Here is a 27,866-nt window from a genome sequence, read left to right on the forward strand (position 1 = left end):
ACGATCCCCTATGAACAAAATTTTAACTAGTATAATACTGCCTGCTATGTACAAGAATATACCTACCTCAATGCTGTCCCCTATGTACAAGAATATAAGCTCTATAATACTGCCCCTACGGCCCTCTATGAACAAGACTATTACTACTACTGTCTCCTGTGTACATTTGTGTACAAGAATACAGCTACTTTGATACTGCCCTCTATGCACAAGACTATAACTAAATTAATACTGATCATCACCTGTAAAGGTTTGGACAACCACTTTAATACTGCCTTCTATGGAGAATATAACTACTATAATACTGCCCTATATGGACAATATATCTACAATTACACTGCCACGTATGAACATACTGCATGTATAATGAAGTCACGTGGGTGCATATATACAGTGCCTTTATATATTCGAGTTCCATAAGGGTCTAGCTACACAGCAATCTTGGTCACAAGGCAACTGTCATGCCCAAGGATTGCAGTGGGATGGCAGTGTAGAAATGAATGGGGTCACAGCATGACTTGCACGTTTGCCGCAACCCCAGAATCTCAAAAAAACCATCAGTGTTGTGTTTTCTTCAATTCTGGCGCACTGCAACCCCATTCATTTCTATTATAACACCGCTACACTGCAATCCTACTGTCATCCTTGGACGTAACAGATGTCGCACAACATGTTCGCTGTGTAGCCAAACGTTGAGAAACGGTTGAGTGCATAATATCTACTCGTTCTACTTGCCGACAGTAGTGCCCGCTACACAAACATTACTTTGGGTCTCTCTGCACTTTACTGCTTATGTCAAGGTGATTCGGTGAAATCTCGGCAGGAAGATTTGTCAAGTGGACTATTCATGTCCTTCACTGATAATGCAACTTGACTCTCAGTATTTGCTGCGGCTTAAGAAATAACCATGACCGAGCATATTAGTAAAATGTTCCGTATGGTTTAATGCACAGCAACAGCTGAATCAGGAATACGTACTGGACAGATGCAGCAGAGCTGAGTGTGTCATTTGACACAGCTGCTGCAAATTGGGATGAAATCCCATCCCTTCCATTGTATAATGCAGACTGGACACATTTACAAATAACAAAACGATTAATTGCTGACCCCCTGACATTGCATATTGCGTTGTACCACCAATACAGTATTACTGGGAGAGAGCAAGTGACTTTCGGGGCCTCTGTATGGAGGCCACAGAGGTCATGACTAGCATTCAGCAAGGCAGGGGTCATGTCTGGGTCACATATTCCAGTCAAAACCGAGTTTGATTTCCCTCTCTTTATTGGTCACCCCCCCCTTGGGAGGGAGGGGTTAGCAACAACCTTCAGTGTTAGTTCTTCAGCACAAAGTGCATTGCAGCTTCAGTCTTTCAAGGTGATAAGCCCTCTCACCCTCCCCATGTTTTTATTCATTGTTTTATGTTTTCAAAATCGCATTTTGTTATAAAAAAATTAAAAAAAATTAAGTTTTATATATATATATATATATATATATATATATATATATATATATATATATATATATATTAAATGAAAAAAATAATTACGAATGGCAAAAAAATAAATAAATATACGGATACTATTTCTATATTGTACTGTTTTGTCACAGCTTTATTTTGGTGGGGTTGTGAGGCCATACTTATAGAATTTGGGGAATTTATACAGAGACATGGTACCCCACGGGTTCATCTCTTGATTGGAGACTCTTGGAAGTTGGGTTATAATATCGTGCCCACAGCGGCTCACTGCGGCAGACATATGGTTTTCGGAGTTATGTGTTATTATTCAATAAAGCTGTGGCCACTTTAAATCCCAGTGGCCAGTCTGCTTGTTCTTTTGGTTGCGCCACAGCTTTAGTAAAATCCATAAAGTCTAATAAGTATTATGTTTGCTATTGCCTGTATGTGATGCACCCAATTCGGCGGTCATGAGTTTCATCTAGTGCAGGGCCCGAAGCGGCAGTGTATGAGAGGGCGGTGTATGGCCACTGCTCTTCTCAGGTACCTGACGTCGTGGACCGTCTTCTGCTGTTCCCTTTTTACCGGCAGGTCTGGCCATCAGTCCTGCTCTGTCCCTCCACACAGCAATGGCCTGCTTGCTGGCAAAGCCTCTCTTATTTTGTTGTAGGGTGCGCGTGCACGCTCCCTCTGGCTCTTAAAGGGAAAGCGTGAGCAAACCCTAATTGTTACCAACCAATGGCTGGCCACCTTGGGGTACTTTGAGCGCCTTCCCCTGTTGGAGGGTGCCTGAACAATAAGTTGTCTGGCATCCTAGTTCCCTGCAAAATTGCTATAGTTTCGTTTGCCCATGTACCAACTTTGCCTGTTAACCCTTTGCTGCCTGACCTGACCTCTGTATTGACCTTTTGCTACCTGCCTTGACCTCAGACTGTTTATCGGATTGGATGTGAACCCGCGCCTGTTTTCTGGCATCTTACTCCACTGACACAACCTGGGTCCCTAGCTTTCTCGACCACCTTGCTTGCGGCAGGCTCTGTAGAATACCTAGGGGTACCTTAATCTACTAACTGAAGTGGTGTATAAGAATAGGTAGCTGTTTTGGCTATATCTGTACCCTCCTTGTTTTATTATAATGTTTGCCCTCATTTAATCATGTGGTTAGGTCTGTGACCTGCAAACTCGCGCCTGTTTTCTGTCACCTTACTCAGCTGACAAAACCTGGGTCCTCAGCAGCCAAGATCATCTTGCTTCCGGCAGGCTCTGTTGAATACCTAGGGGCAACCTTAGTGTCTGCTGACCAAAGTGGTGTATGAGGACGCTGTTCTGAGTGTGTTGGCTGTGGTTACAGTCAATGATCTCTTTAGATATCATTACAGAAACATTACAGAGGCCTATGCATTTGGAGGTATGGTTGCCTCCATTTTGGTCGGTCACACCTTACAAACCCATGTTTCCCATAGGCTGTTTTAAATTAGTTCAGTATATAGCTGGAGCCTACTGTTCCTGAATTCATTTGAGGCCTGTTGACACAAGGAGAGGAGTCATTATCTCCAGAGTGAGGTCCTATCTAAAAGAGGTCACCTTGCTGTTGTGGATGGGCACAAACTATTTTGATCAAAATATATTTGCTAAGTACTTCATTGTCCGTACAGTCAGTGTTTTCAGAGTGCTGTAATGTTTTAGAAACATTACAGGAGTGAATACATCTTCAATGCCTGGTCCTGAAAGTGGTGGCGGCACGACATACAAGAGAGTGAGCCTAGCCTTTGGGTGCAACAAGATGGGACAGCACCACCCTCGTTGTATCTAAAGGCTCATTTGTATACTATTAAAAAGCAAATTTCTCGGCAATGCAGGTGAGATGGGACCAACACCATCAAATTCAGCTGACAAGCACACATCTCTCAGGTCAGCTGGTTTTACTAAGATATATTTGCTGACAGATTTCCTTTATTGGATTTATGGCTTATTGCTTCCATACGTGAGGCTGATCTCCCTGTGTGATTTTTTTTAGGAGCCTAATATTACTCTGTACACACACAAACAACATATAATTGCATAAGATTGGCACCAATGCCCAGATGTCAGTACCAATGTACGTATGTTAGTACCACCATGACGGCAACAGCGTGGATTTAAAAAGCTGCCATGTGTGCTTTGCCACTACCCCGCCAAGACCAATGAAACTGATAAAAGTATGATGCCTCTCATTGCCAGCCACAAGATCCATCCTGCCACCCACTGCCTGTAGAGATAGCAAATAATTGTTCATCGTATCATGCACCAGATTAACAGGATTTCTAAACCAACAGCTACCAACAGTTTACTTTCTGGAGGCAGTGCCTAAAGCAGACCTGGGCAAACTACGGCCCGCGGGCCGTATACGGCCCGGCGGACCTTTTAATCCGGCCCCCGGGCGGAGCCAGAGGCGTGCCAAGCAACGATACCCCTCCTCCGCGAATGAAGAGGACTTCCGACTCGGCGTGCTGCGTGTGGCATGGCGCGGTGGCAGGGAGGCAGCGTCAGCGGCAGTACTGTCTAGGTAAGACACAGCAGGGGGGGGGGGTGCCTCGTGCGAGCCGTACCCGGGACCCGGCCGGCCGCAATTATTCCCTTCTCTGTAACAGCGCAGCGCCCGCGGCTCTCATAGTATCGGCTGTGACTGTCTGACACTGACAGTCACAGAGCCGACAAGCATGAAGCTGCGGCCGCCTCCCCCTGTGCTGTGTGTAGTCAGTGTGACTAACACATGGCTGATCATCTCTGAGCATTACGTTTCTAAAGGCAAGGGGGGGGGGGGAGGGGTGTGTACTATTGTAAGGGGGGGGGGGGGGTGTTCTGTACACAAGGGGACAATGGCTGGATTCACAGGGGACAATGGCTGGATTCACAGGGGACAATGGCTGGATTCACATTGGACAATGGCTGGATTCACAGGGGGACAATGGCTGGATTCACAGGGGACAATGGCTGGATTCACATGGGGACAATGGCTGGATTCACAGTGGGACAATTGCTGGATTCACAGGGGGACAATGGCTGGATTCACAGGGGGACAATGGCTGGATTCACAGGGGGACAATGGCTGGATTCACAGGGGGACAATGGCTGGATTCACAGGGGACAATGGCTGGATTCACATGGGGACAATGGCTGGATTCACAGGGGGACAATGGCTGGATTCACAGGGGGACAATGGCTGGATTCACAGGGGACAATGGCTGGATTCACAGGGGACAATGGCTGGATTCACAGGGGACAATGGCTGGATTCACAGGGGGACAATGGCTGGATTCACAGGGGGACAATGGCTGGATTCACAGGGGACAATGGCTGGATTCACAGGGGACAATGGCTGGATTCACAGGGGGACAATGGCTTTCACTAATATGAGTCACAAATAGTGAAAAATGTTCATTGTTTTGGGAAATTTTGTTTAATAAATTTAATTTTTTTTCTTGTAAGGCAACCTCACTTTTTCATTGTTTAACTATAACAAGTACTCGTACCAGTTGTCCAACAATGATATTTACTGCTTTTTATAAAGAAATACAATTGATTTTATGCAGTATTGAGTTTAGCCTTTTGGCCCGGCCCTCCAAAATATTTTCAGTTTCTCATGTGGCCCCATCGAAAAAATAATTGCCCACCCCTGGCCTAAAGGGACCAGTCACTTCTCCTGACAGAAATATTTTAATAAATAATTATATTCTTCATGAAATAACTAATGTGGAACACATTTTCTTCAATCTCTGTGTTGGCCTGTTCCTCTGATATTCATCCTAGAAATGTATGTATACAATGAAATGTATGATGATAACTGGGTGTTTCCAGATGTGGAAGTGTCCCTTGTCCCTGCTGACAAACAATGGTTCTGTAAATGCAGTGGTCTCCTTTACTGATGAGCAGGTGCTTGCCGAGAAGGAACGCTTCCTTCCCGACAATCGTCTGCTAAATTGTGTAAAGATTTATCATAGCCTGGCGGTGTAATAAATTGGGCGCAGCATCTGGCAGTCCGTGCGGCTGAACTGAAATCTGTGCCATCCCCTGGCAGGTGTAGCTTTTAGTGTTCTTCTATGCTACAAAACTGGCGTAGAAGGTCATAAATGTGGTGGGGCCAAAGGGCCCTGCCCTCTATCATGCTCCCTTTTTGGGAAAGTGCCGAGACCAGCGGAATAACGACACTTGCACAACATTTTTGCGCAAGTGCCATTGAAAAAAATTGCAAACATGACAGTTTTTTATGTCACAAATGTATCCGTAAGGTCTCTTTCACATGAGCGAGTTTTCCGTCCGGATGCTGTGCGTGTAGGGAACGCATCACATCCAGACTGAATCTTCACCCATTCATGTCAATGAGTTTATGTACATGTACATTTTTCACTCATCATTTCTGCATTCAGTTAAAAAAGTCTCAGCATGTTCTATATTGTGGTTTTCACGCAGCTCTGGCCCGATAGAAGTGAATGGGGCTGAGCGAAAAACGCAAAGGCATCCGGATGCAATACGGGTTTTCAGGTTTTCCTGAACAGATCCTGTGACAATCCGTATTGCTCGTGTGAAAGAGGCCTGAGAATTTTTTTTCTATCCTGGAGTGCAGCCTATCAGACAATAGGGTCATTTATTAAACAGAAATATGCCTAAATTAGGCATATTTCTGGCACAGTTTGTGACGCAAAGGTTCTTCGCGCTGCAATCTGCGACTTTTCCCCGCTCACACAAGGTCGTAAAAATCGTGCGTGGCGTGGGCTGGGACGGGATGGCAGGCCCATCTCATTTACCATTTTCTATGCTTGGTTTGAGTGTAGAAAATGGTCTTGTTAGGCTCCATTCACACGTCCGCAAAATGGGTCCGCATCCTTTCCGCAATTTTGCGGAATGGGTGCGGACCCATTCATTCTCTGAGGGGACGGAATGGATGCGGACAGCACACAGTGTGCTGTCTGCAGCCGCAATTGCGGAGCGCGGCCCCGATTTTGGGTCCGCAGCTCCGCAAAAAGATAGAGCATGTCCTATTCTTGTCCGCAGCTTGCGGACAAGAATAGGCATTTCTATGGGGGTGCCGGGCGGGTGTGTTGTGGACCCGCAATTTGCGGGTCCGCAACACACCACGGACGTGTGAATGCAGCCTAAGACAGCTAGGAAGCTGTCTTACATTTAGAAGCAGCGTTGAATCCGGCACCTCTACATAACTTTAGTAAGACCACCTTCTAAAATGGCGGTCTTATGTGCCCCAATATCTTCAAAGGGAAGATTCAGCTTTATGTTGTCAAATAAAATGAAAGGAACATGAGGGTCCCTCGGCTGACCCCCCACTAATCTCCAGATTAAGGACTAGTTCACACTACGCAAACATGCTTAAAAAATCAGCACAGAATCCGCATGTCTTTTTTTATGCGTCATTTTTTAACCAATGGGTTCAATACAAAACTGAATTTTTAGCTTAAAGTTTTTGAAGAAGATCTGCGCCAAAAAACTGGTGGAAAATGCACAAAAACGCATGGACTTACATAGAGCAGTTTTTTTCTGCTTCCAATTCATTTCAATGGGAGATTCAGCGCTGATTCTGCCCCAAGATAGGACACGCCGCTTCTTTCCAAGCTTCTTTTTACAGCAAGTGCTGCTTCGCATTGAAAAGAATAGGCGGCGGTTTTGAGAGCTGATTTTGAGGAAGAAACACTCCATGTGAACTGGCCCTAAGAGAGCAACGGGTCTTTGTATATTGTAAACCTGAAAGCCACGTCTACACTTCCAATATTCCCACCTTAGTTTGCCCAATGCATTCAATTGATGACGCTTTCTCCCAGCATCATCAATGCTAATATCAATACTCGTTATAGAGATCATTACATTTCCAATAACTGCCCTGTGTGTGAATGATGGCCTTCTACCCCTAGACATCCCATAATGCAGTACTTCCCACTTCAGTATAGACAGCAGCCAGAAGAAGCATTGTTTTGTTTATACCGTAAAGCACTGCACCACTATCCTAGGCAAGATCCTTAGCCTTGCTCATCCTGATCCTCCTTGTTCGTGAGATATACAAAGGCAGAGCAGTCAGAGAAAGCAAACTGGGAACAAGTGGTAGTATAACTCTCTATAACAGCTTTGAGTCGTATGTCCATCAGAGTATGGCAGTCATTATAGGTCTCCATCTAGAGGACCAAGAGGGTGACTCAGGCCTTATGCACACGACCGTTGTTGTGTTCCGTGTCCGTTGTTCCGTTTTCCGTGATTTTCTGCGGACCCATTGACTTTCAATGGGTCCGTTGAAAACTCGGAAAATGCAGCGTTTGTCATCCGCGTCCGTGATCCGTGTTTCCAGTCCGTCAAAAAAATAAGACCTGTCCTATTTTTTTCACAGACAACGGTTCGCGGACCCATTCAAGTCAATGGGTCCGTGAAAAAACATGGAGGCACACAAGATTGTCATCCACGTCCGTGCGCCTGCGTCCGTTTTTTTCCTATCATTTGCAAGGCAAACTTGACTTAGATATTTTTTTCACTTTTCATGTCTGGTGATCCTCCAAAAATCAAGGAAGACACACGGAAACAAAAACGGAAAGGGATCACGGAACAACGGAACCCCGTTTTGCGGACCGTGAAAAAATACGTGAGGCTTCAAGCTGGCCAAAACTTTTGATAGCTGCAAATCAGTTGACCATAATGTGTATGGGGGACTCCTGACTCTCAGAAGGAGAAGAGTCAGGCATGTTCGATTTCAAGATTCTTGATCCTTTTGTTCTCAATGAAATAAGCCCTGAACGTGTCTGGCAGAGGCTTTTTCACTTTCCCATTTTCAACTCAGCCGAGCATGCATGTTTTTATATCCTTAAAGGGGTTGTCCGGGCTTTCAATATTGATGACCTATCTTCAGGATAGGTCATCAATATCAGATCGGCGGGGGTCCCACACCCGGCACCCCCTCTAATCAGCTGTACGTAGGGAAGGTGTGCACGTGCCGTCTCCCTTCTCTCTTCCTGTTCGCCGCTGCTTTGCCATAGACAGCACCGGTGAGCAGGAAGAGAGAATGGAGACGGCTACTGTGCATGCCTTCCATTCATACAGCTGATTGGTGGGCGTGCTGGGTGTCAAACCCTTCCCCCGCCGATCTGATATTGATGACCTATCCTATCGATAGGTCATCAATATTAAAAGCCCGGAGAACCCCTTTAATTATATGCTGATTTATTTCTTAATTGATCTCGATAGCGTTAGGAGCTCTTCTACTATGACATAGAGCTCCAAATGCCCTGCATAATAACATTCTGGCTTCACATAGCTACCACTTGAGGGAGCTTACAGTTTTATCATTCAGATCAATGTACTGTATGTTGACTTCAGGTCCGTGAGCGGGCCATATGTCCCGGAGCGGCATTGATCGTGCACACGGGAACACACAGCATCATAGAATTCAATCATGCTGTGCACGTCGGGCCGCCCGCGGGGCTATTGTCCCACACTCATAAGATCACATGAATGGGGGATGATAGCCCCGCGGATGGCCCGATATGCACAGCATCATTGTAACCTATGATGCTGTGCGCTCCCGTGCGCACGATCAATGCCACTCCGGGACATATGGCCCGCTCACGGACCGCATGTCTCGGAGGGCATACGGTCGTGTGCAAGAGGCCTAAAAAAGGTGTAGAAAATGATAAATGAGATGGGCCGGCCTGCCCCCTTCCCCGCCCATGCAACGCCCCGCTTTTTTAGACCTGGCGTGAGCTGGGAAAATTTGCAGATTCGGCCGCAAATCTCCTTTGCAACCAAATCTGCAACAGATATAAAATTCGGCGTATATCTGATAATAAATGACCGCCTTGGTGCTTGTGTTGCATGTATCTTGTGTGTAGATGGCACATACACAACCTGTGTCAAGCATGTGAGTGGTGTGTGGCATGTGTCTTATGTGTGTCCTATGTGTAAGGCCTCATGCACACGACCGTTCTGTTTTTTTGCGGTTCGCAATCCGCGGATCCGCAAAAAAAAAAAGCCGCCCGTGTTGCCTTCCGCAATTTGCGGAACAGAACGGGCGTCGGCAATATAAATGCCTATTCTTGTCCGCAAAGCGCGGACAAGAATAGGACATGTTATATTTTTTTAGCGGGGCTGCAGAACGGAGCCACGGATGCAGACAGCACACGGAGTGCTGTCCGCATCTTTTGCGGCCCCATTGAAGTGAATAGGTCCGCATCCGAGCCGCCAAAACGGCGGCTCGGATGCGGACCCAAACAACGGTCGTGTGCATGAGGCCTAACTGCCGCATTTGTGAGGCATGCATCTTTTATGTGATGCACGTGTGTAGAGATGAGCGAATTTCAGGTGATGAAATTCTTTCACGCTTCGTTTACTGGTAAAAGGTGAATTGCGTTATGGATTCCGTTACCTCGGACCATAACGCAATTCTGCATAACGGAAACGGGACGGATCAGTTTTGCAGCCCATAGACTTCTATAATGACGGAATGAATAACGGAATGCCTCTAAAGGTATTCCGTTATGCATTCCGTCATAGAATTGCGTTATGGTCCGTGGTAACGGAATCCATAACGCAATTCAACTTTTACCAGTAAATGAAGCGTGAACGAATTTCAGAATATGAAATTCGCTCATTTCTACATGTGTGTCACGTGTCCTGTGTGAGCAGTGCATGTGAGACATGTACCGTAACCACCTTGTAATTGGCGCATATGCAACATTTAGCCACTGAGTAACTGACATGCATTTGGTGGTGTCTATATGGCATGTGGCCATCGTGTGAGTCATGCATGTGTCCTATTTGTGAGTGATGCATGTGTGGCATGTCAGTGACATGTGAACCATGTGGCCAACATGTGAGTGACCCCTGTATGTCATGTGTGCATGATAGGGCACACAATCGCATTCCTTTTTCCAACACGGCCCTTTGCAGGCCTCATGCCCAAGTCCGTATGTATTTTGCAGTCCGCAAATTGAGGAACTGCAAAATAGGGATACCATCCGTGTTGCATCCGGATTTTTTTGTGAACCTGTTGACTTCAAAGGGTCCGTAGTCCGCATTCTGCTACCCAGTATAGGACATGTTTTATCTTTTTGGGGAACAGACATACGGACGTGCAAAGCACATGGATGATCCGTGTGCATTCCACATCTATATGTCTGTTCGTCAAAAAGATAAAATATATCCACAAAATTGACGAGATACAGACCGCATCCATAGTTTGTGGTTACGCATTTTACGGACCGCAAAACAGAGGCGGGCTTGTGCGCGAGGTCTTGATTGTCCCTATGACGGATGAAAGTCTCGAGGGGGTGAGGTTTGCTATTAATGTCATTTAATAAAGCTACTTTATTGATTTTTCCAGAAAATAAAAGGAAGCCTCTAAAACACACAGCTTTTAGGAAATATTCAACAGGGATCAATCTGCATGAAGCGCTGCGCGCACACAGTGAGGGCTCACAAGGCAGTAATTAAGAGATCTTTTCATTTGTCAATTAAATTAATAACGAGAGACAGACGAAAATCTTTGTTAGTTTTGAAATGTCTTATATAACAGAGTGGCAGTCTGCATACATAAACCCAGGGGTGGATTGGCCATAGACCCCCACAGAGAAATCTCCCTGTGGGATGATGCCTAGGGGGCCGCCTGAGCCCTATTTACGGCTGTCAGCCAAGTACATAATGATCTGATCCTCTCAGCATTAATTAATGCTAGAGGTTGCAGGTTCTTATGCACTTGGCCGGCGGCCGCAGGTCTCCTCATGAATTAAACTTAGGGTCCATTCACACGTCCGTAGAATGTGTCCGCACCCATTCCGCAATTATCCGGAATGGGTGCGGACCGATTCATTCTCTATGGGGCAGGAATGGATGCGGACAGCACACAGTGTGCTGTCAACATCCGCATTTCCGGAGCGCAGCCCCAAACTTCCGGTCTGTGGCTCCGGAAAAAAATAGAACATGTCCTTTTCTTGTCCGCAATTGCGGACAAGAATAGGCAGTTCTATGGGGGTGCCGGCCGGGTGTATTGTGGATCTGCAATACACTACGGACGTGTGAGTGGACCCTCAAACTGTGTTGCCATACTCAAGACAGTGATACAGTTTCATAATGTGGTGGAAGGGGGTGGGCAGGGGTGTAGCTATAGGGGGTGCAGAGGTAGCAGTCGCTACCGGGCCCAGGAGCCTGAGGGGGCCCAAAGACCCTTGTGGTGCATAAGAAGACACCATTATTATAGAAAGTGCATGCTGGTCAAGTTACACCTCTGGCTCAAGGGGTTGCCGTTTCAATTTTTGCCTCGGGCAGCACGAAGGCCTTGTGCTTCCTGCCCCTGGCCACAAAGCACTGAGGGAAGGGGGGCCCCAAGCTGAACTCTTGCACCAGGGCCCATGAGCCATTAGCTACGCCCCTGGGGGTAGGGACGGTATTTTGTGGTATTTGGTTCTGCAGGGGTGGTATTTTGTGCTGCACTAAGGTATTGCTGGCCCCTTCTTCTTCAGTTGTCCCTGCCTACATGTGCTGTCCCCACTTCTGTCAATTTGAACCTACCTACTGTATTTTTCGTCCCATAAGACACATCTCCCCCTCCCCCCAAAAAAATGTGGGGAAAATGCAAGTGCGTCTTATGGGGTGAATACTAATGAGAGCTTCCATTATGGAAGCACTCAGTATTACCCGAGGACCAGGAAGCGGTGAATGCAGTGCTCCCCAGGGTCTATACTCACTGCTTTCTGGTCCTCTGCCGTCGGCACTCTGTGTCCTCACGCTATGTGCGTCAGGTCACAGCAGAGCACGCGGCAGGAATAGATAGAGCTGGATCCTGGGAGTGGCGGCAGTGGTGTCCGGAGTAGGAGAGGTAAGTGGATTTTTTATTTTTTTTTCTCTGAGCAAAGAGGTCTGTACTGAGGTCTGGGGGTCGTTCACATTGGGGCTATGATATGAGATCTGACTGTGGGTCATTCACATGGGGTCTGAGCTGACGTCTGATTGGAGGTCTGATCTGAGGTGTTATTGGGGTCTTATTAACATTGGGGCTCTGAGCTGAGCTCTAATGAAAAATATTTTTTTCTTATTTTCCTTCTCTAAAACCTAGTTGTGTCTCATGGGCGGGTGTGTCTTATATGGCGAAAAATACGGTAAATCATAGGGCCACTTCTAGGTTTTTTTCCAGGGCCACTTTAAGTTCCCAGTCTGCCCCTGCATAAAACCAATCCTCAAAGTGCACCATTATCATGAAGACCACCGTGCCTCACAGTGCTAAAACAAACATGATCACAGAGCCCTCAAAGCAAAGGAAGTCATGGTGTCTGAATAACCGTGACACCTTCAGTTTCCTCAGAAACCTGATGGCCACAGCCCCCACAACAGTGCCAGCCATAGAGCTTCCCTAATTGTGAAAGCAAAATATAACTATATACACAGTCTGCCATATACAGTGCATTCTACCCCAGTGCCAGTGTCAGCAACAGTGCCCCCATAACGAAGTCAGCTACAATGTCCCTATAACAATGTTCTCTACAGTTCAGCCATAATAGTAACAATTACAGTTCCACTGTAGCAGTGACGGCAGTGTCCACTGAGGGGACAATACAGTAGTACATGAAGGCTATTAAAAATAGCAAAGTATGATACATATGGACAGGCCAGTTCCACGTTTCTTAGCCCCTCTCCACTTTGACTCATAGATAAGATCCTAACCAGGGAACTCCCCTCTTTGGTGTCAATAATGCCCTAATGCTCCATATGGAAAGGATTTGCCTTCATGAGATATCTTTAAAACTGTAATATGGAGGCCCCAGGGTTCATCATAAGGCCTCATGCACACGTTGTTTTATTCCGTGTCTGTTGCGCCGTTTTTCATGATTTTCTGCGGACCCATTGATTTTCAATGGGTCCGTTGAAAACTCGGCTAATGCACCGTTTGCCATCCGCGTCCGTGGTTCCAGTCCGTCAAAAAAATATAACCTGTCATATTATTTTCAGACCCATTCAAGTCAATGGAACCACTAAAAAACGCGGAGGCACACAAGATTGTCATCCGCGTCCGCGTCCGTTTTTTTCCTATCATTTGCATGGCAAACCTGTCTTAGACTTTTTTTTACATTCCTTTATGTCTGGTGGTCCTCCAAAAATAAAGGAAGACACACGGAAACAAAAACGGAAACGGATCACAAAAACAACGGAACCCCATTTTGCGGAACGGAACACAACAACGGTCGTGTGCATGAGGCCTAATGCATATGTTTTGGTGATGGGACCAGATTTGGCATTAGGGACACGTACGCTCTTATAAGGTATAGCATCCCGTTAAAAACAATATAATACAGTGTCTACTGTGACATGCTCAGTCAATAAAAAGAATGAGGTCAAAAAGGTCAACCATTTATATTCGGTCCCGAATTGTCTCTGTCATTACCTATGCTTTGTAATTTGTGCAGGTCTCTTATAGAAGGTATATGAGTGCAACCTGACTATGGGCATAGTATTATAGAAATGACAATCAAACAACAAATAAAATAATAAATAAATGCATAACAAAGCATTAAAAATAAATAAATAAATACAAAATAAATAAATAAACAATTATAGGCTGCTATGTGGAAAATGGCTTAACCTGGCATTTTACAGACAAGTTTAATAAAATAAAAAATACAGCATAGATAGATAGATATGAGATAGATAGATAGATAGATAGATAGATAGTACACAATTGACTGATAAATCGATAGCTATTTAATGGCATAAATAGATATTTGATGATAGATGAATAGATATAGAAGATAAATACATGATTGTCAGATATTCAATAATAATGGGGATAGACACATAGATGATAGATAGATAGATAGATAGATATGAGATCGATAGATAATGAGATACAGAGGTAGAAAAATAATAAAAAAAAACTATTACCGTACATACAATCCAATCCTTTCTGACTACATAAGATTTTACTTATAGCATTCTTAGGATTTTTTTCAGTACACAATAAGCCCCACAGTATAACATAATACACAGCATCCTTCCTTCACAAGCAAGGCATAGATAAGTACCCAGCATATGCAGCATTTCTGCCCACATCTCCCATGCCCAGGGCTGCAGCCTGCAAATCAAGTGATGCTGCTGATAGTAATGGAGGTTCATACAATGCATCATGCCCTCTCCTCACCTTCTGGGAGCTGAAGGACTGTGTCCAGTGGTATAAAACCAGCTTGTCCTTGGCTTTGAGGCTGGGGGTTGAGGCTTCAGCATCTTCCTTCCCTTCATTCGTTTTGCCTGCATCATTCTCTATTGCAGAAATAGGCCACCAGCTGCAATTTGTAGGAGTCAGATTGCTGGCAGTAGCCATGACAGCCTGAAACAGAAGAAAGGAGGCTGCTCCTGAGCTGCTGCTCCAGCAATAGCATTATCACATGGTTCTGTGGCCACCACCAGTAGCAGAGGGCCTCCTATTCCTTCTCATCATCATCACCCTGTCTAGAATACAGACACTCTCCACAGCTACAGTGCAAACACCAGGAATCTCCCTCAATGCCAGTCTCCTTGATGTCTATGTGCATCTCATTACTAGTCCCTCAGACTCTTCCAAGGTCATGCCTGCATGCTCTGTAATTATAAGACTGCAGACAATCTGGGATTATTAATGTGATATTCTATGCAAATGAATAAGGGTGGAAGGATGTCACATGACCAAGGCTACCATGCAAGGCTGGATCTTTAAAAATAATTGAAATATTGAGCAGGATATGTATGAGGCTGGGATTGGTGGCTGGAGTTTTGTGAAATGTATTCTGGAATAATGAGATTACATAAAATGATGATGATGGGGGCAAAGGGACAGGGTATGGCAGGATGGGATACTGCAGTTCTGCACCCCCAAAACAGCTAGGGGGTCATTAAGTGATATACTCCAGTTTTCTGGCATATATCTGTCTCGTCTCATTTATAATTTTCTATGCCTGTTTTAGGCGTAGAAAATGTTCAAAATCGACGCCAGCAAAGGCGGATCCACCGCCAGCGCAGGGGTTATTAAGACCAGCGCATAAAACGCCGGTCTTAATAAATTACCCAATAGTTTATGTTGTAGATTGTAATTTTTCAAACCCATATAAACCTAATGGATCTCACAGCTGAAGTTTGTTGCAATGCAGTCTAGATAATTTTACATCAGCAACATAAATCTCTCTCCTGCTCTGATATATATATATATATATATATATATATATTTTTTTTTTTTAGTTTGCTACATGGTACATGGTCTGGACACAAGGTTTATTGGCTTACAGAGGATTGTCAAGAGCAGGGGTTGGCAAAGTTGGTGATATAGAAATCTATTAGTAAGATCTATTAGTAACATTTAATATGGCATACAATGTAGTGGGAAGCAGGAAAAAAATTCCAAATGGGGTGGAATTGGGAAAAAAAAACGCAATTCCTCCACCATTTTACGGGTTTTGTTCCCACGGAGTTACCTTTGCGGCAAAACTGACCTGTGCCCTTCATTCTCTGAGTCAGTAGGATTACAATGATACCGTATATGTATAGGTTTTTATGTCTAAATAGTGTAAAAATAAATGTAAACTTTAAAAAAATATTAATCTAAAGGCTTTAATGACCGCAATCGGTATTATTGCCGGTTGTGGTCATTAGCCTGTCTGTTTGAAACAGCGGAGACCCGCCAGCCATGATGTCCACTGAACGCTCGAGCGGGTGCAAATTTTTATTGCGAATATTGGCACTTTGAGAATTCACGAATATCTAGAATATAGTGCTATATCTTCTTAATCGCGAATATTCTAGATTTTTTTTCATCAGTACCCATGATCCCTCACTGCTTCTTGCTTGTGGCCCAATGAGAAGGCTGCAATATCTTTGACTTTAGGAGTAGTGTTGATTGCGAATTTTCGTATCGTGAATCTTTATTGCGAATTTCCCAATTGCCAATTTTCGCAATCAAGAAAATAATGACTGGAGATCACGAATTCTCAAATATATGAGGAATATTCACCCAAATATTCGCGAAATATCGCAAATTCGAATATTGCCCCTGCCGCTCATCACTGCAAACGGGTTAAGTGTCTGGTTTATGTGGATAATCTACCATTTATGATACAGTAGTAACGTAGATATGTGGGAGGGACATAAAAGCCAGATTAAAAGCAGTTTTTTAGCCACACGAAACCTGAAAAAGTCATGTGAGATGATTGTGTGATTCCTCCTGTTCGTCTATATGCCAGTTATCACCACCTGTAGCAAACTGAGAGTGACAGAATCCTTGGCATGAGAGACCTTGGTTTATTACTCTGGCAGATCGCTATGCACCTAGGCCAAGATATCAGCAAGGTTCAAAGTTGCATTCCCCGATGGTTGGGAGAACAATAAGGAACTGGAATAACAGCAAGAGCTGCAGAGAGGAGAACCTCTGCTCAGATGGATCATCTGATTAGAAGAATGGTATATATTGATCCATTCTGTACTGCAAGTGAAATTTGACATCACATCCCAAGCCTAGGGCGGCAAACAGTGTTTACACAAACCATCAGAAGGAGATTGCACGACATTGGACTACGAGCCAGACATGCAGACCTCACACCACTACAGGGAGTGCAGAATTATTAGGCAAATGAGTATTTTGACCACATCATCCTCTTTATGCATGTTGTCTTACTCCAAGCTGTATAGGCTCGAAAGCCTACTACCAATTAAGCATATTAGGTGATGTGCATCTCTGTAATGAGAAGGGGTGTGGTCTAATGACATCAACACCCTATATTAGGTGTGCATAATTATTAGGCAACTTCCTTTCCTTTAGCAAAATGGGTCAAAAGAAGGACTTGACAGGCTCAGAAAAGTCAAAAATAGTGAGATATCTTGCAGAGGGATGCAGCACTCTTAAAATTGAAAAGCTTCTGAAGCGTGATCATCGAACAATCAAGCGTTTCATTCAAAATAGTCAACAGGGTCGCAAGAAGCGTGTGGAAAAACCAAGGCGCAAAATGACTGCCCATGAACTGAGAAAAGTCAAGCGTGCAGCTGCCAAGATGCCACTTGCCACCAGTTTGGCCATATTTCAGAGCTGCAACATCACTGGAGTGCCCAAAAGCACAAGGTGTGCAATACTCAGAGACATGGCCAAGGTAAGAAAGGCTGAAAGACGACCACCACTGAACATGACACACAAGCTGAAACGTCAAGACTGGGCCAAGAAATATCTCAAGACTGATTTTTCTAAGGTTTTATGGACTGATGAAATGAGAGTGAGTCTTGATGGGCCAGATGGATGGGCCCGTGGCTGGATTGGTAAAGGGCAGAGAGCTCCAGTCCGACTCAGACGCCAGCAAGGTGGAGGTGGAGTACTGGTTTGGGCTGGTATCATCAAAGATGAGCTTGTGGGGCCTTTTCGGGTTGAGGATGGAGTCAAGCTCAACTCCCAGTCCTACTGCCAGTTTCTTGAAGATACCTTCTTCAAGCAGTGGTACAGGAAGAAGTCTGCATCCTTCAAGAAAAACATGATTTTCATGCAGGACAATGCTCCATCACACGCGTCCAAGTACTCCACAGCGTGGCTGGCAAGAAAGGGTATAAAAGAAGAAAATGTAATGACATGGCCTCCTTGTTCACCTGATCTGAACCCCATTGAGAACCTGTGGTCCATCATCAAATGTGAGATTTACAAGGAGAGAAAACAGTACACCTCTCTGAACAGTGTCTGGGAGGCTGTGGTTGCTGCTGCACGCAATGTTGATGGTGAACAGATCAAAACACTGACAGAATCCATGGATGGCAGGCTTTTGAGTGTCCTTGCAAAGAAAGGTGGCTATATTGGTCACTGATTTGTTTTTGTTTTGTTTTTGAATGTCAGAAATGTATATTTGTGAATGTTGAGATGTTATTTTGGTTTCACTGGTAAAAATAAATAATTGAAATGGGTATATATTTGTTTTTTGTTAAGTTGCCTAATAATTATGCACAGTAATAGTCACCTGCACACACAGATATCCCCCTAAAATAGCTAAAACTAAAAACAAACTAAAAACTACTTCCAAAAATATTCAGCTTTGATATTAATGAGTTTTTTGGGTTCATTGAGAACATGGTTGTTGTTCAATAATAAAATTAATCCTCAAAAATACAACTTGCCTAATAATTCTGCACTCCCTGTATTCTCAAAGGCTATCATGGTACACACCAAGACAGCAAAAGGGAGTTGGAATGGCGGTTTATCCTCTTCTACAATGTGTCCTGCTTTTGTCCCAGACACAATGATAGAAGTTTTTCAACAGGACAACACCAGGCCACATGTTGCTAATGCTACTGTGAGCAGCCTGAGTGGTCTAAACGTGCTACCATGGCCTGCGGTGTCTCCGGACTTGTCTCCCATCCAGCACGTCTGGGACGTCATTGCAAAGGGAGCTACCAACCTCATTGATAGTGTTGAGCGTGAATATTCGAATCGCGAATATCGCCACTTCGATAATTCGCGAATATTTAGAATATAGTGCTATATATTCATATTCGCGAATAGTGTTGAATATTCTAATCACGAATTTATCGCAAAAATATATTACATTGCCGATTTTCACAATCAAGTAAACAATGACTCGAGATCACGAATTCTCGAATTTGCTAATTAATGGCGAATATTCGGCCAAAAATTCCCGAAATATCGCAAATTCGAATATTGCCTATGCCGCTCATCACTAGTGTTGAGCGCGAATATTCGAATTGCAAATTTTTATCGCGAATATCGCCACTTTGATAATTCGCGAAATATTTAGAATATAGTGCTATATATTCATATTCGCGAATAGTGTTGCATATTCTAATCGCAAATTTATCGCGAATATATTACATTGCCGATTTTCGCAATCAAGTAAGCAATGACTGGAGATCACGAATTTTCAAATATCGCAAATTCGAATTGCCCCCCCCCCCCACCTTCCACTGCTGTGAGATTGAAGCATTTTTTGGGACTTTGTAAAAAGTAAAATTTAAAGGGTAACTGTCATTTTTTTTATTTGCTAGTTTATTAGAGCTAGGCATGTATACCTGAGTTAGGGCTCTTTCACACTTGCGTTGTTCTTTTCCGGCATAGAGTTTCGTCGTCGGGGCTCTATGCCGGAAAAATCCTGATCAGGATTATCCCAATGCATTCTGAATGGAGAGAAATCCGTTCAAGATGCATCAGGATGTCTTCAGTTCAGGACCGGAACGTTTTTTGGCCGGAGAAAATACCGCAGCATGCTGCGCTTTTTGCTCCGGCCAAAAATCCTGAACACTTGCCGCAAGGCCGGATCCGGAATTAATGACCATTGAAAGGCATTAATCCTGATCCGCCCTTAAGCTAAACGTCGTTTCGGCGCATTAATGGATCCGACGTTTAGCTTTTTCTGAATGGTTACCATGGCTGCCAGGACGCTAAAGTCCTGTTTGCCATGGTAAAGTGTAGTGGGGAGTGGGGGAGCAGTATACTTACCGTCCGTGCGGCTCCCGGGGCGCTTCAGAGTGACGTCAGGGCGCCCCACGCGCATGGATGACGTGATCGCATGCATTACGTCATCCATGCGCATGGGGCGCTCTGATGTCATTCTGGAGAGCCCCGGGAGCTGCACGGATGGTAAGTATACTGCTCCCCTGCTCCCCACTACTACTATGGCAACCAGGACTTTAATAGCGTCCTGGCTGCCATAGTAACACTGAACGCATTTTGAAGACGGATCAGTCTTCAAATGCTTTCAGTTCACTTGCGGTGTTACGGATCCGGCGGGCACTTCCGGCAAATGGAGTACACGACGGATCCGGACAACGCAAGTGTGATAGAGGCCTTAGGCCTCATGCACACGACCTTTGTGTGCATCCGTGTCTGTTGTTCCGTTTTCCGTGATTTTCTGCTGACCCATTGACTTTCAATGGGTCCGTGGAAAACTCGGAAAATGCACCGTTTGTCATCCGCGTCCGTGATCCGTGTTTCCAGTCCGTCCAAAAAATAGGACCTGTCCTATTTTTTTGACGGACAACGGTTCGCGGACCCATTTAAGTCAATGGGTCCGTGAAAAAACACGGAGGCACACAAGATTGTCATCCGCGTCCATGATCCGTGTCCGTTTTTTTCCTATCATTTTCAAGGCAAACTTGACTTAGATTTTTTTTTCTCTTTTCTTGTCTGGTGATCCTCCAAAAATCAAGGAAGACACATGGAAAAAAAAACGGACACGGATCACGGAACAACGGAACCCCGTTTTGCGGACCGTGAAAATATACTGTCGTGTGCATGAGGCCTTAGTCTGTCAAAAGATCTGTAATTACCTTATAATAACAGCTTTCATTAATGTCCCCTATCCCTTTCCACTGCTCCCTTAAAAGACAGTTGCTATGGCTTGTCTGTCTCTGGCTAAGAAGACAGGAAGATGGAGGGGCGGTCCTTCACGCTGCATGCCTGCATTAGGCTTCAGAGTGAGGAGGCGTGTCTCTCAGTAATCCAATATGATTGGCTGGCAGGGAGCAGCTGGCTACACCAAGTGTCTGAGGGAAGTGAGGGACAGCAGTTTTGGCCTCAGAGAACTGGCAGAGGAGTCATCTTGAAAAGGTCCTCATATTGTAAATGTTCAAACAGCCGTAACTAAGGGAAAAACTCAAGGAAAACAGTGGTATGTGAAGAAACTAAAGATTGCTTTATGCATAATGCTGCTGCAGCAGTAACATATGATAAAATAGATTTTTTGATGAAAACATGACAGTTACCCTTTAAATATGGCATAAATGTTGTAGAAGGATATTGGAGGCACTTGACTCCGTCTCCCTCTTAACATTCTGTTCCTCTCTAACGTCCTGACGTGGTTATGTACTTTGACTCGACACACTATGTACTAATAAAATACACTTATTAAAGACTACAAAGTCTTCATATGCAATTATTATAATATATATATATATATATATATATATATATATACATACACTCACCTAAAGAATTATTAGGAACACCTGTTCTATTTCTCATTAATGCAATTATCTAGTCAACCAATCACATGGCAATTGCTTTAATGCATTTAGGGGTGTGGTCCTGGTCAAGACAATCTCCTGAACTCCAAACTGAATGTCAGAATGGGAAAGAAAGGTGATTTAAGCAATTTTGAGTGTGGCATGGTTGTTGGTGCCAGACGGGCCGTTCTGAGTATTTCACAATCTGCTCAGTTACTGGGATTTTCATGCACAACCATTTCTAGGGTTTACAAAAAATGGTGTGAAAAGGGAAAAACATCCAGTATGCGGCAGTCCTGTGGGCAAAAATGCCTTGTGGATGCTAGAGGTCAGAGGAGAATGGGCCGACTGATTCAAGCTGATAGAAGAGCAACGTTGACTGAAATAACCACTCGTTACAACCGAGGTATGCAGCAAAGCATTTGTGAAGCCACAACACGCACAACCTTGAGGCGAATGGGCTACAACAGCAGAAGACCCCACCGGGTACCACTCATCTCCACTACAAATAGGAAAAAGAGGCTACAATTTGCACGAGCTCACCAAAATTGGACTGTAGAAGACTGGAAAAATGTTGCCTGGTCTGATGAGTCTCGATTTCTGTTAAGACATTCAAATGGTAGAGTCCGAATTTGGCGTAAACAGAATGAGAACATGTATCCATCATCTGATGGCTACTTCCAGCAGGATAATGCACCATGTCACAAAGCTCGAATCATTTCAAATTGGTTTCTTGAACATGACAATGAGTTCACTGAATGGCCCCCACAGTCACCAGATCTCAACCCAATAGAGCATCTTTGGGATGTGGTGGAATGGGAGCTTCGTGCCCTGGATGTGCATTCCTCAAATCTCCATCAACTGCAAGATGCTATCCTATCAATATGGGCCAACATTTCTAAAGAATGCTATCAGCACCTTGTTGAATCAATGCCACGTAGAATTAAGGCAGTTCTGAAGGCAAAAGGGGGTCCAACACCGTATTAGTATGGTGTTCCTAATAATTCTTTAGGTGAGTGTATATGACTCGAATAGGCAAATTAGCGGCTCACCTGAGGGACCCCTATGGACTAGGTGCACTCCTCTAGAATCACCCAGATCCAGAAGACAAAAATAGAAAATCGTATTTGATGGGCACTCAAATATCTGGGAGCTCTGGACAACAAAATATATCAAAGGTCAATATTTAATGTACACCAATATAGGTGTCTAAGACAAATAAAATGTAATATAAAATACAGTATAATAATAACACAAAAATAGCGACAAAAATGAATAAAATCCGCTAATAAAACTTCATATAAAAACTGCTGGAAGTTGTTCTATGGTAGGAACAATAGCCGACATATAATGCACCTTATTGTGATATCCGAGATATATAGGTTGCTGTAAAATGTCCCAGTGGAGCCAGCAAATATGCAGTATTGCCACCTGTTGAAGAGACGCTACTTAAAATATCCCGTATGAAAGTGGATCTCTAGCGAATAGATATGTCCATCTCCTTATGAATAAATATCTCCAATCAAACGATACTAAAATTAGTGGATGTCATACATTACCACTACGCTTGTGGAAACTTGCCGGGTATCTTCTTTCCCCGCCGCCCGGACCAACTACGGCGTCCGATGTGGTCTCGCGGTCGTAGCGTGGCGTCCCACGTGACCTGGCGGCGTCTCACGTGACTAAGATGTATCCACGTGATCAGCGTAAGCTGCGCTAAGGGGAGTATAGTATTCGGCTGTGCGTTCCACTTGAGATTTGCATTCCACTTGTGATTTGCGGACAAAGCTTGTGTAAATTTTTAGATGGAGATGTTCAATTTGGCTTACATAAATAGCAGCTTGAGAAAATGTCCATCATATAAAGTGCTTGCTGGGCCACTCCGACCATACGCGTTTCGGGGTAACTTCCCTTCCTCAGTGGTAGTGTCAGCAAGCAGAGAGTATTGTGTATTTATAAAAACTCACAGAAAAAAGTGTCCTAAACGGGTGAAAATGCTCCAAACCCAGACACTGTAGCGTGTCTATAACCGGGGGATCAATTCCTTCACATGCGGTCCGCAGACAACGGCAATCCCCAGCAAAAAATGCGTACAATGGAGAATGCTGGGGCGGACTGCATGCACCACAAGAACATCTTTAACAAAATGATACATTGTGCAGATGAAAAAATATACATAGACAATTCACTTCAAAAAATGCACCAAAATGATACGCAACTGACAATACTAGCTAATTCCTCAGGCCGATGTTAAAAGCTGAGAACTTTGCCAATATCTTCAGGAACATATCGGAGCCCCTCATGCACCACATCACGGTGTCTCAGCATGCATGGGGTCCTACCACTCAACTGCCCATGGTGTGTGAACAGGGAGGGTGTCACGGGGCGCCAAAGGCGCACTCGGTCTCCCATCAGCCGCAGACCTGCTGCTTAGCTTCGGGAGTGAGGATCTGTGTTTGGCCTCGTTCCCAGGGTGGCTTTGCTAGCTGGGAGGCTCCCTGCTCCTAGGTCTGCCTTGAGCGCCGAGCTGATCACTTGGTGCTCGACTTGTCTGTCTGTCATGTGACGCTGGCCACGTCACATGACCCTCAGACCCCACTATAAATACAGGCAGCGTGCTGGCCACAGGTTGCCTGTTAATTCTAGGTTCCTGGCTATTTGTTGGACTACTGAATACTACCTGATCGTGTTCCCTGACGATTCTCTGCCTGCTCCTTCTGTACTGCGCATCCCTCCTGGTATCCTGACCCCGGCTTCCACCTGACGATTCTTTGCGGACTCCTGTTGTACTTCGTTTCTCTCCTGGTATTTGACCTCGGCTTTTCCTGACTATTCTCTGCTCATTCCTTAGTACTGCGTAGCTCTCTAGGTATTGACCCGGTCCGTTCACGTTCTGTTATTTGTCTTGTCTGTCTTCCCAGCACGTATCCTAAGTTAGGGACTGCCGTCTAGTTGTCCCCTGTCATTAGGACTTGCGTGGCAAGTAGGCAGGGCCAGGGGTGAGGGTGGAGCGCAGTGGTCACTATCCTCCCCCCTGTGTGTAGTGTACGTGACCGTCACACAGGGTCTGAACCAACTCACAGCCAGACTCTCACATGCCTCCATAGTGGTATCACCAATGCACTGTGAGATAGGATAAAGCTGTGAGCCACACCCACAACAGACCATGTGACACAGAAGCCACACCCACAACAGACCATGTGACACAGAAGCTACCAGGTGCAAAGGAATGTTACCAACAAAATAAAGTGGCACAAAGTGTCTGGGTTTGGAGCATTTTCACCAATTTAGGCCACTTTTTTCAGTGAGTTTTTGTCCTTATGTGTATGGAATGTGCCACTTTATTTAGTTGGTAACATTCTTTTGCACCTGGTAGCTTCTGTGTCACATGGTCTGTTGTGGGTGCGGCTCACAGCTTTATCCTATCTCACAGTGCATTGGTGATACCACTATGGAGGCATGTGAGAGCCGGGCTGTGAGTTGGTTTCTAGCACTGTTCAGACCCTGTTCACACACCACGGGCAGTTGATTGGTAGGACCCCATGCGTGCTGAGACACCGTGAGGTGGTGCATGAGGGGCTCCGATATGTTCCTGACTGGAAGATATTGGCAAAGTTCTCAGCTTCTAACATCGGCCTGAGGAATTAGCTAGTATTGTCAGTTGCGTATCATTTTGGTGCATTTTTTGCAGTGAATTATGGCGTATTTATACCCTAATCAAAATTGAATAGGATGATAGGGTATCGGTAACTCTGGCATGGAATAGTGTCTGCCATATAGAAAACGCAATTGCGTTACTGGTGCGTTTTATATGAAAACACTTACGGGAGTTATCCCACTTCGCCTATTTATACTTACCTGCTGCCAGTGCGCCGTTCACTTCCTGGATTCTGGCTGGAGGCGGGCTCCATCTTGATTGAAGTCTTCTCCCGGCCGGGCCGCTCGCTGAACTGAACACACACACCGCCGCGCATGCGCCATGGTGACTTATTCCGGTGTGCGCTGTTCCTCTGTACTATTCTGGCCAGGAAGAAGTCACCATCGCGCATGCGCGGCAGCGTGTGCGTTCAGGACAGCGAGCGGCCCGGACGGGAGAAAAGGAGGAGTCTTCTGCGCAAGTGCGGCCACCGGGATTCCGGAGAAGAGCAGTGGCCGTAACCAGGGGAGACCGAATGACAACAACGAGGTAAGTGGGGATGAATTTTATCCTAAACGGTGGGAATTTGTTAATCAAATATATTTACAAAAATGATCACTGTCAAATTATGAATAGATTTAACAGTGATCATTATGATGGGATAACCCCTTTAAAGCTTGTTAAAACATTCAATCCGTAATACATAAGCTACAGGAATATAAAATATATGGAAAATATATGTTAAAAAGTGAAATAATTAAAAATATTAAATATGTTGCTGAATTAATAATACAGTTGGGAGAGGTGGAATGGTTGAATATGACGGGCGGTCAGGCAGGTAGGGGAGATCCGGGTGCTGAGAAGTCAATTTTGCTCCCAGTATGTGTGGCTGGGCTGGTTTCCAGCCAGGTGAAGTCAAATACCGGACAGGAGTTTAAGTGCCGGTCCGGCTTTTGGCAGCACCTGGCTGTCCTTAAATAGGCAGCTGGGCTCAGCAGAGATGTCTATGTTTTTGGGGATCTGAGGCTTTGTGCCATGATGGAGGGCTGAGAACCGCACGCTGGGGAAACAGGTTCCCAAAAGCCTGCTGTGGACTACTGGAGGCAGAACTGCCAGCAAGGTGACTTATGTTATATGAACTTTCCATTGTATGTGAATTAACACCAAGACTGCAAAGTTACGTGCTGTTTTGTGTAATTGCCTCAAGTGTGAATAAACACTGACGTTTCGAGTTAGGAACTTGAATTCTGCCTCTGTACTGCGCCCGCTTACCCCACAATTGCTGGAGGATGCGGGCAAGAGCAGTGAGGCTGGCGTGAACACCGATATTTTTGGTTTCTGCATTTTTCAGTCACGGTTGTATGTCGTAGATTAAACCAGCTGTATTACAACCAGTGCCCCACGACAAAATGGAGGCTGTTGTGAAGGCCCCTCATGGAGGCTAATCTGCAGCAGCGAGAGACAAACCTGCAGCAACGTGAGGCTAATAAGCCGCAGCAGAAGACTAATCAGTTGCTGCTACAACACATGATGGCTTTGCAGACAGCAGGAGCAACCCCGAGCGTCCACGATGCCTCGAAAAGCAGTCCGTGCCGCGATTCCTAAGATGACCACCGCAGACTACATCGAAACCTACCTGGCTATGTACGAGAAAGTGGCCATCAGGGAAAAGCTACCCCGTGACCAGTGGGCTGAGGTCGTCGCTCCATTCCTGGCATCCGATTCCCAGCGGGGTATTTCGACTTGCCGGACGATCTAGCGGCCGACTACCAACAAGTAAAGGGTGAGATTTTGGCAAGACTGGGGGTGAATGTGTAGGTCCGTGCCCAGCAGGTACATCAGAGGGGGTTTAAGCCGGCTGAGCCTGCGAGGACCCAGTATTATGACTTACTCCACGTCTTGCAAAAGTGGCTACAGCCTGATGTGCTGAGACCCACGGCTATGCTGGATAGATTATTGGCTGATATGTTCTAGAGGGCTCTGCCACCCCCTCTCCAGCACTGGATCGGCCAGGTGTCTCCTGGAAACGCCCTAAAAATGGTGGACCTGGTGGAGCGCTACGAGGCTACTAAGACTTTTACAGGGGGTTCTTTTGGGAGGGGGTCAGTCAAACCCCGTAAATCTCCATCCCAGACCCGGCGACTTGTACCAACCAAACCCACCCGGGGTGTACCCTCTACGGACCTGACTCCGATAGTCTGCTGGCAGTTTCAGGAGGCGGGCCATGTAATAGCTAACTGTCCCTATTAGGTGGAACCCATGGATACTAACTATGGCTACAGTCAGTCGCCATATGCCAGGAAGCTGAGTGCAGCAGGTACCCCAAAAACGATAAACCACCTGTGCCAGGTGCAGGTAGGAGACACTCCAGTGGAGGCTCTGCTGGATTCAGGGAGTCTGGTGACCCTAGTAAGGGCTCCCATGGTACGGTCAGCTGAGTATACCGGCCGAAAAGTCGGAGTCATGTGCATCCATGAAGACTTAAAAGACTATCTCACAGCCCTGGTGTCTCTAACCACAGGGGTTGGCAGATGGACTCACGAAGTGGCAGTTGCACCAAATCTACACTACAAACTTATAATAGGGAGAGACTTCCCGGCACTGTGGCCTGCTATGAGAGTGACTGATACCCGTGAGACAGGGGTTACCCTAGCAGAGTGGCCCGGCTCACGGGGGAGACCAGAACCCTGGGAACCTGAGACCGAAGGGCCAGTGGTAGGGGTGACCGCCACTTCGGTGAAAGAGGGGGAAACAACCCCGCTAAGTGTGATGGTGGGAGACGTGGAGGACTTGCTGCCGGGTGCTGAA

The 27,866-nt window shown here is 45.4% G+C and overlaps 1 protein-coding gene across 2 annotated transcripts in view; it reads right to left on the reverse strand.

Annotated features, from left to right (window-relative positions):
* Positions 1 to 23,437, reverse strand: part of GDAP1L1 (ganglioside induced differentiation associated protein 1 like 1) — a 73,769-nt gene extending 50,332 nt beyond the window's left edge. Inside the window, exons 1-3 of one of the 2 annotated variants that reach the window (XM_040435742.1) lie at positions 23,433 to 23,437; positions 18,135 to 18,138; positions 14,610 to 14,728 (exon numbers count right to left, since the gene is read on the reverse strand). Coding sequence is in view for 1 of the 2 variants with exons in the window: in XM_040435741.1 (XP_040291675.1) it covers positions 14,610 to 14,789 (180 nt within the window). In the remaining variant the exon portion in view is untranslated. Of the gene's footprint in view, positions 1 to 14,609; positions 14,790 to 18,134; positions 18,139 to 23,432 lie in introns of those variants that run through there. The other variant, XM_040435741.1, reaches the window with a different exon arrangement.
* Positions 23,438 to 27,866: the final 4,429 nt, after the last annotated feature.

Source organism: Bufo bufo, chromosome 6 (genome assembly GCF_905171765.1).
Source record: "Bufo bufo chromosome 6, aBufBuf1.1, whole genome shotgun sequence".
NCBI lineage: Eukaryota > Metazoa > Chordata > Amphibia > Anura > Bufonidae > Bufo > Bufo bufo.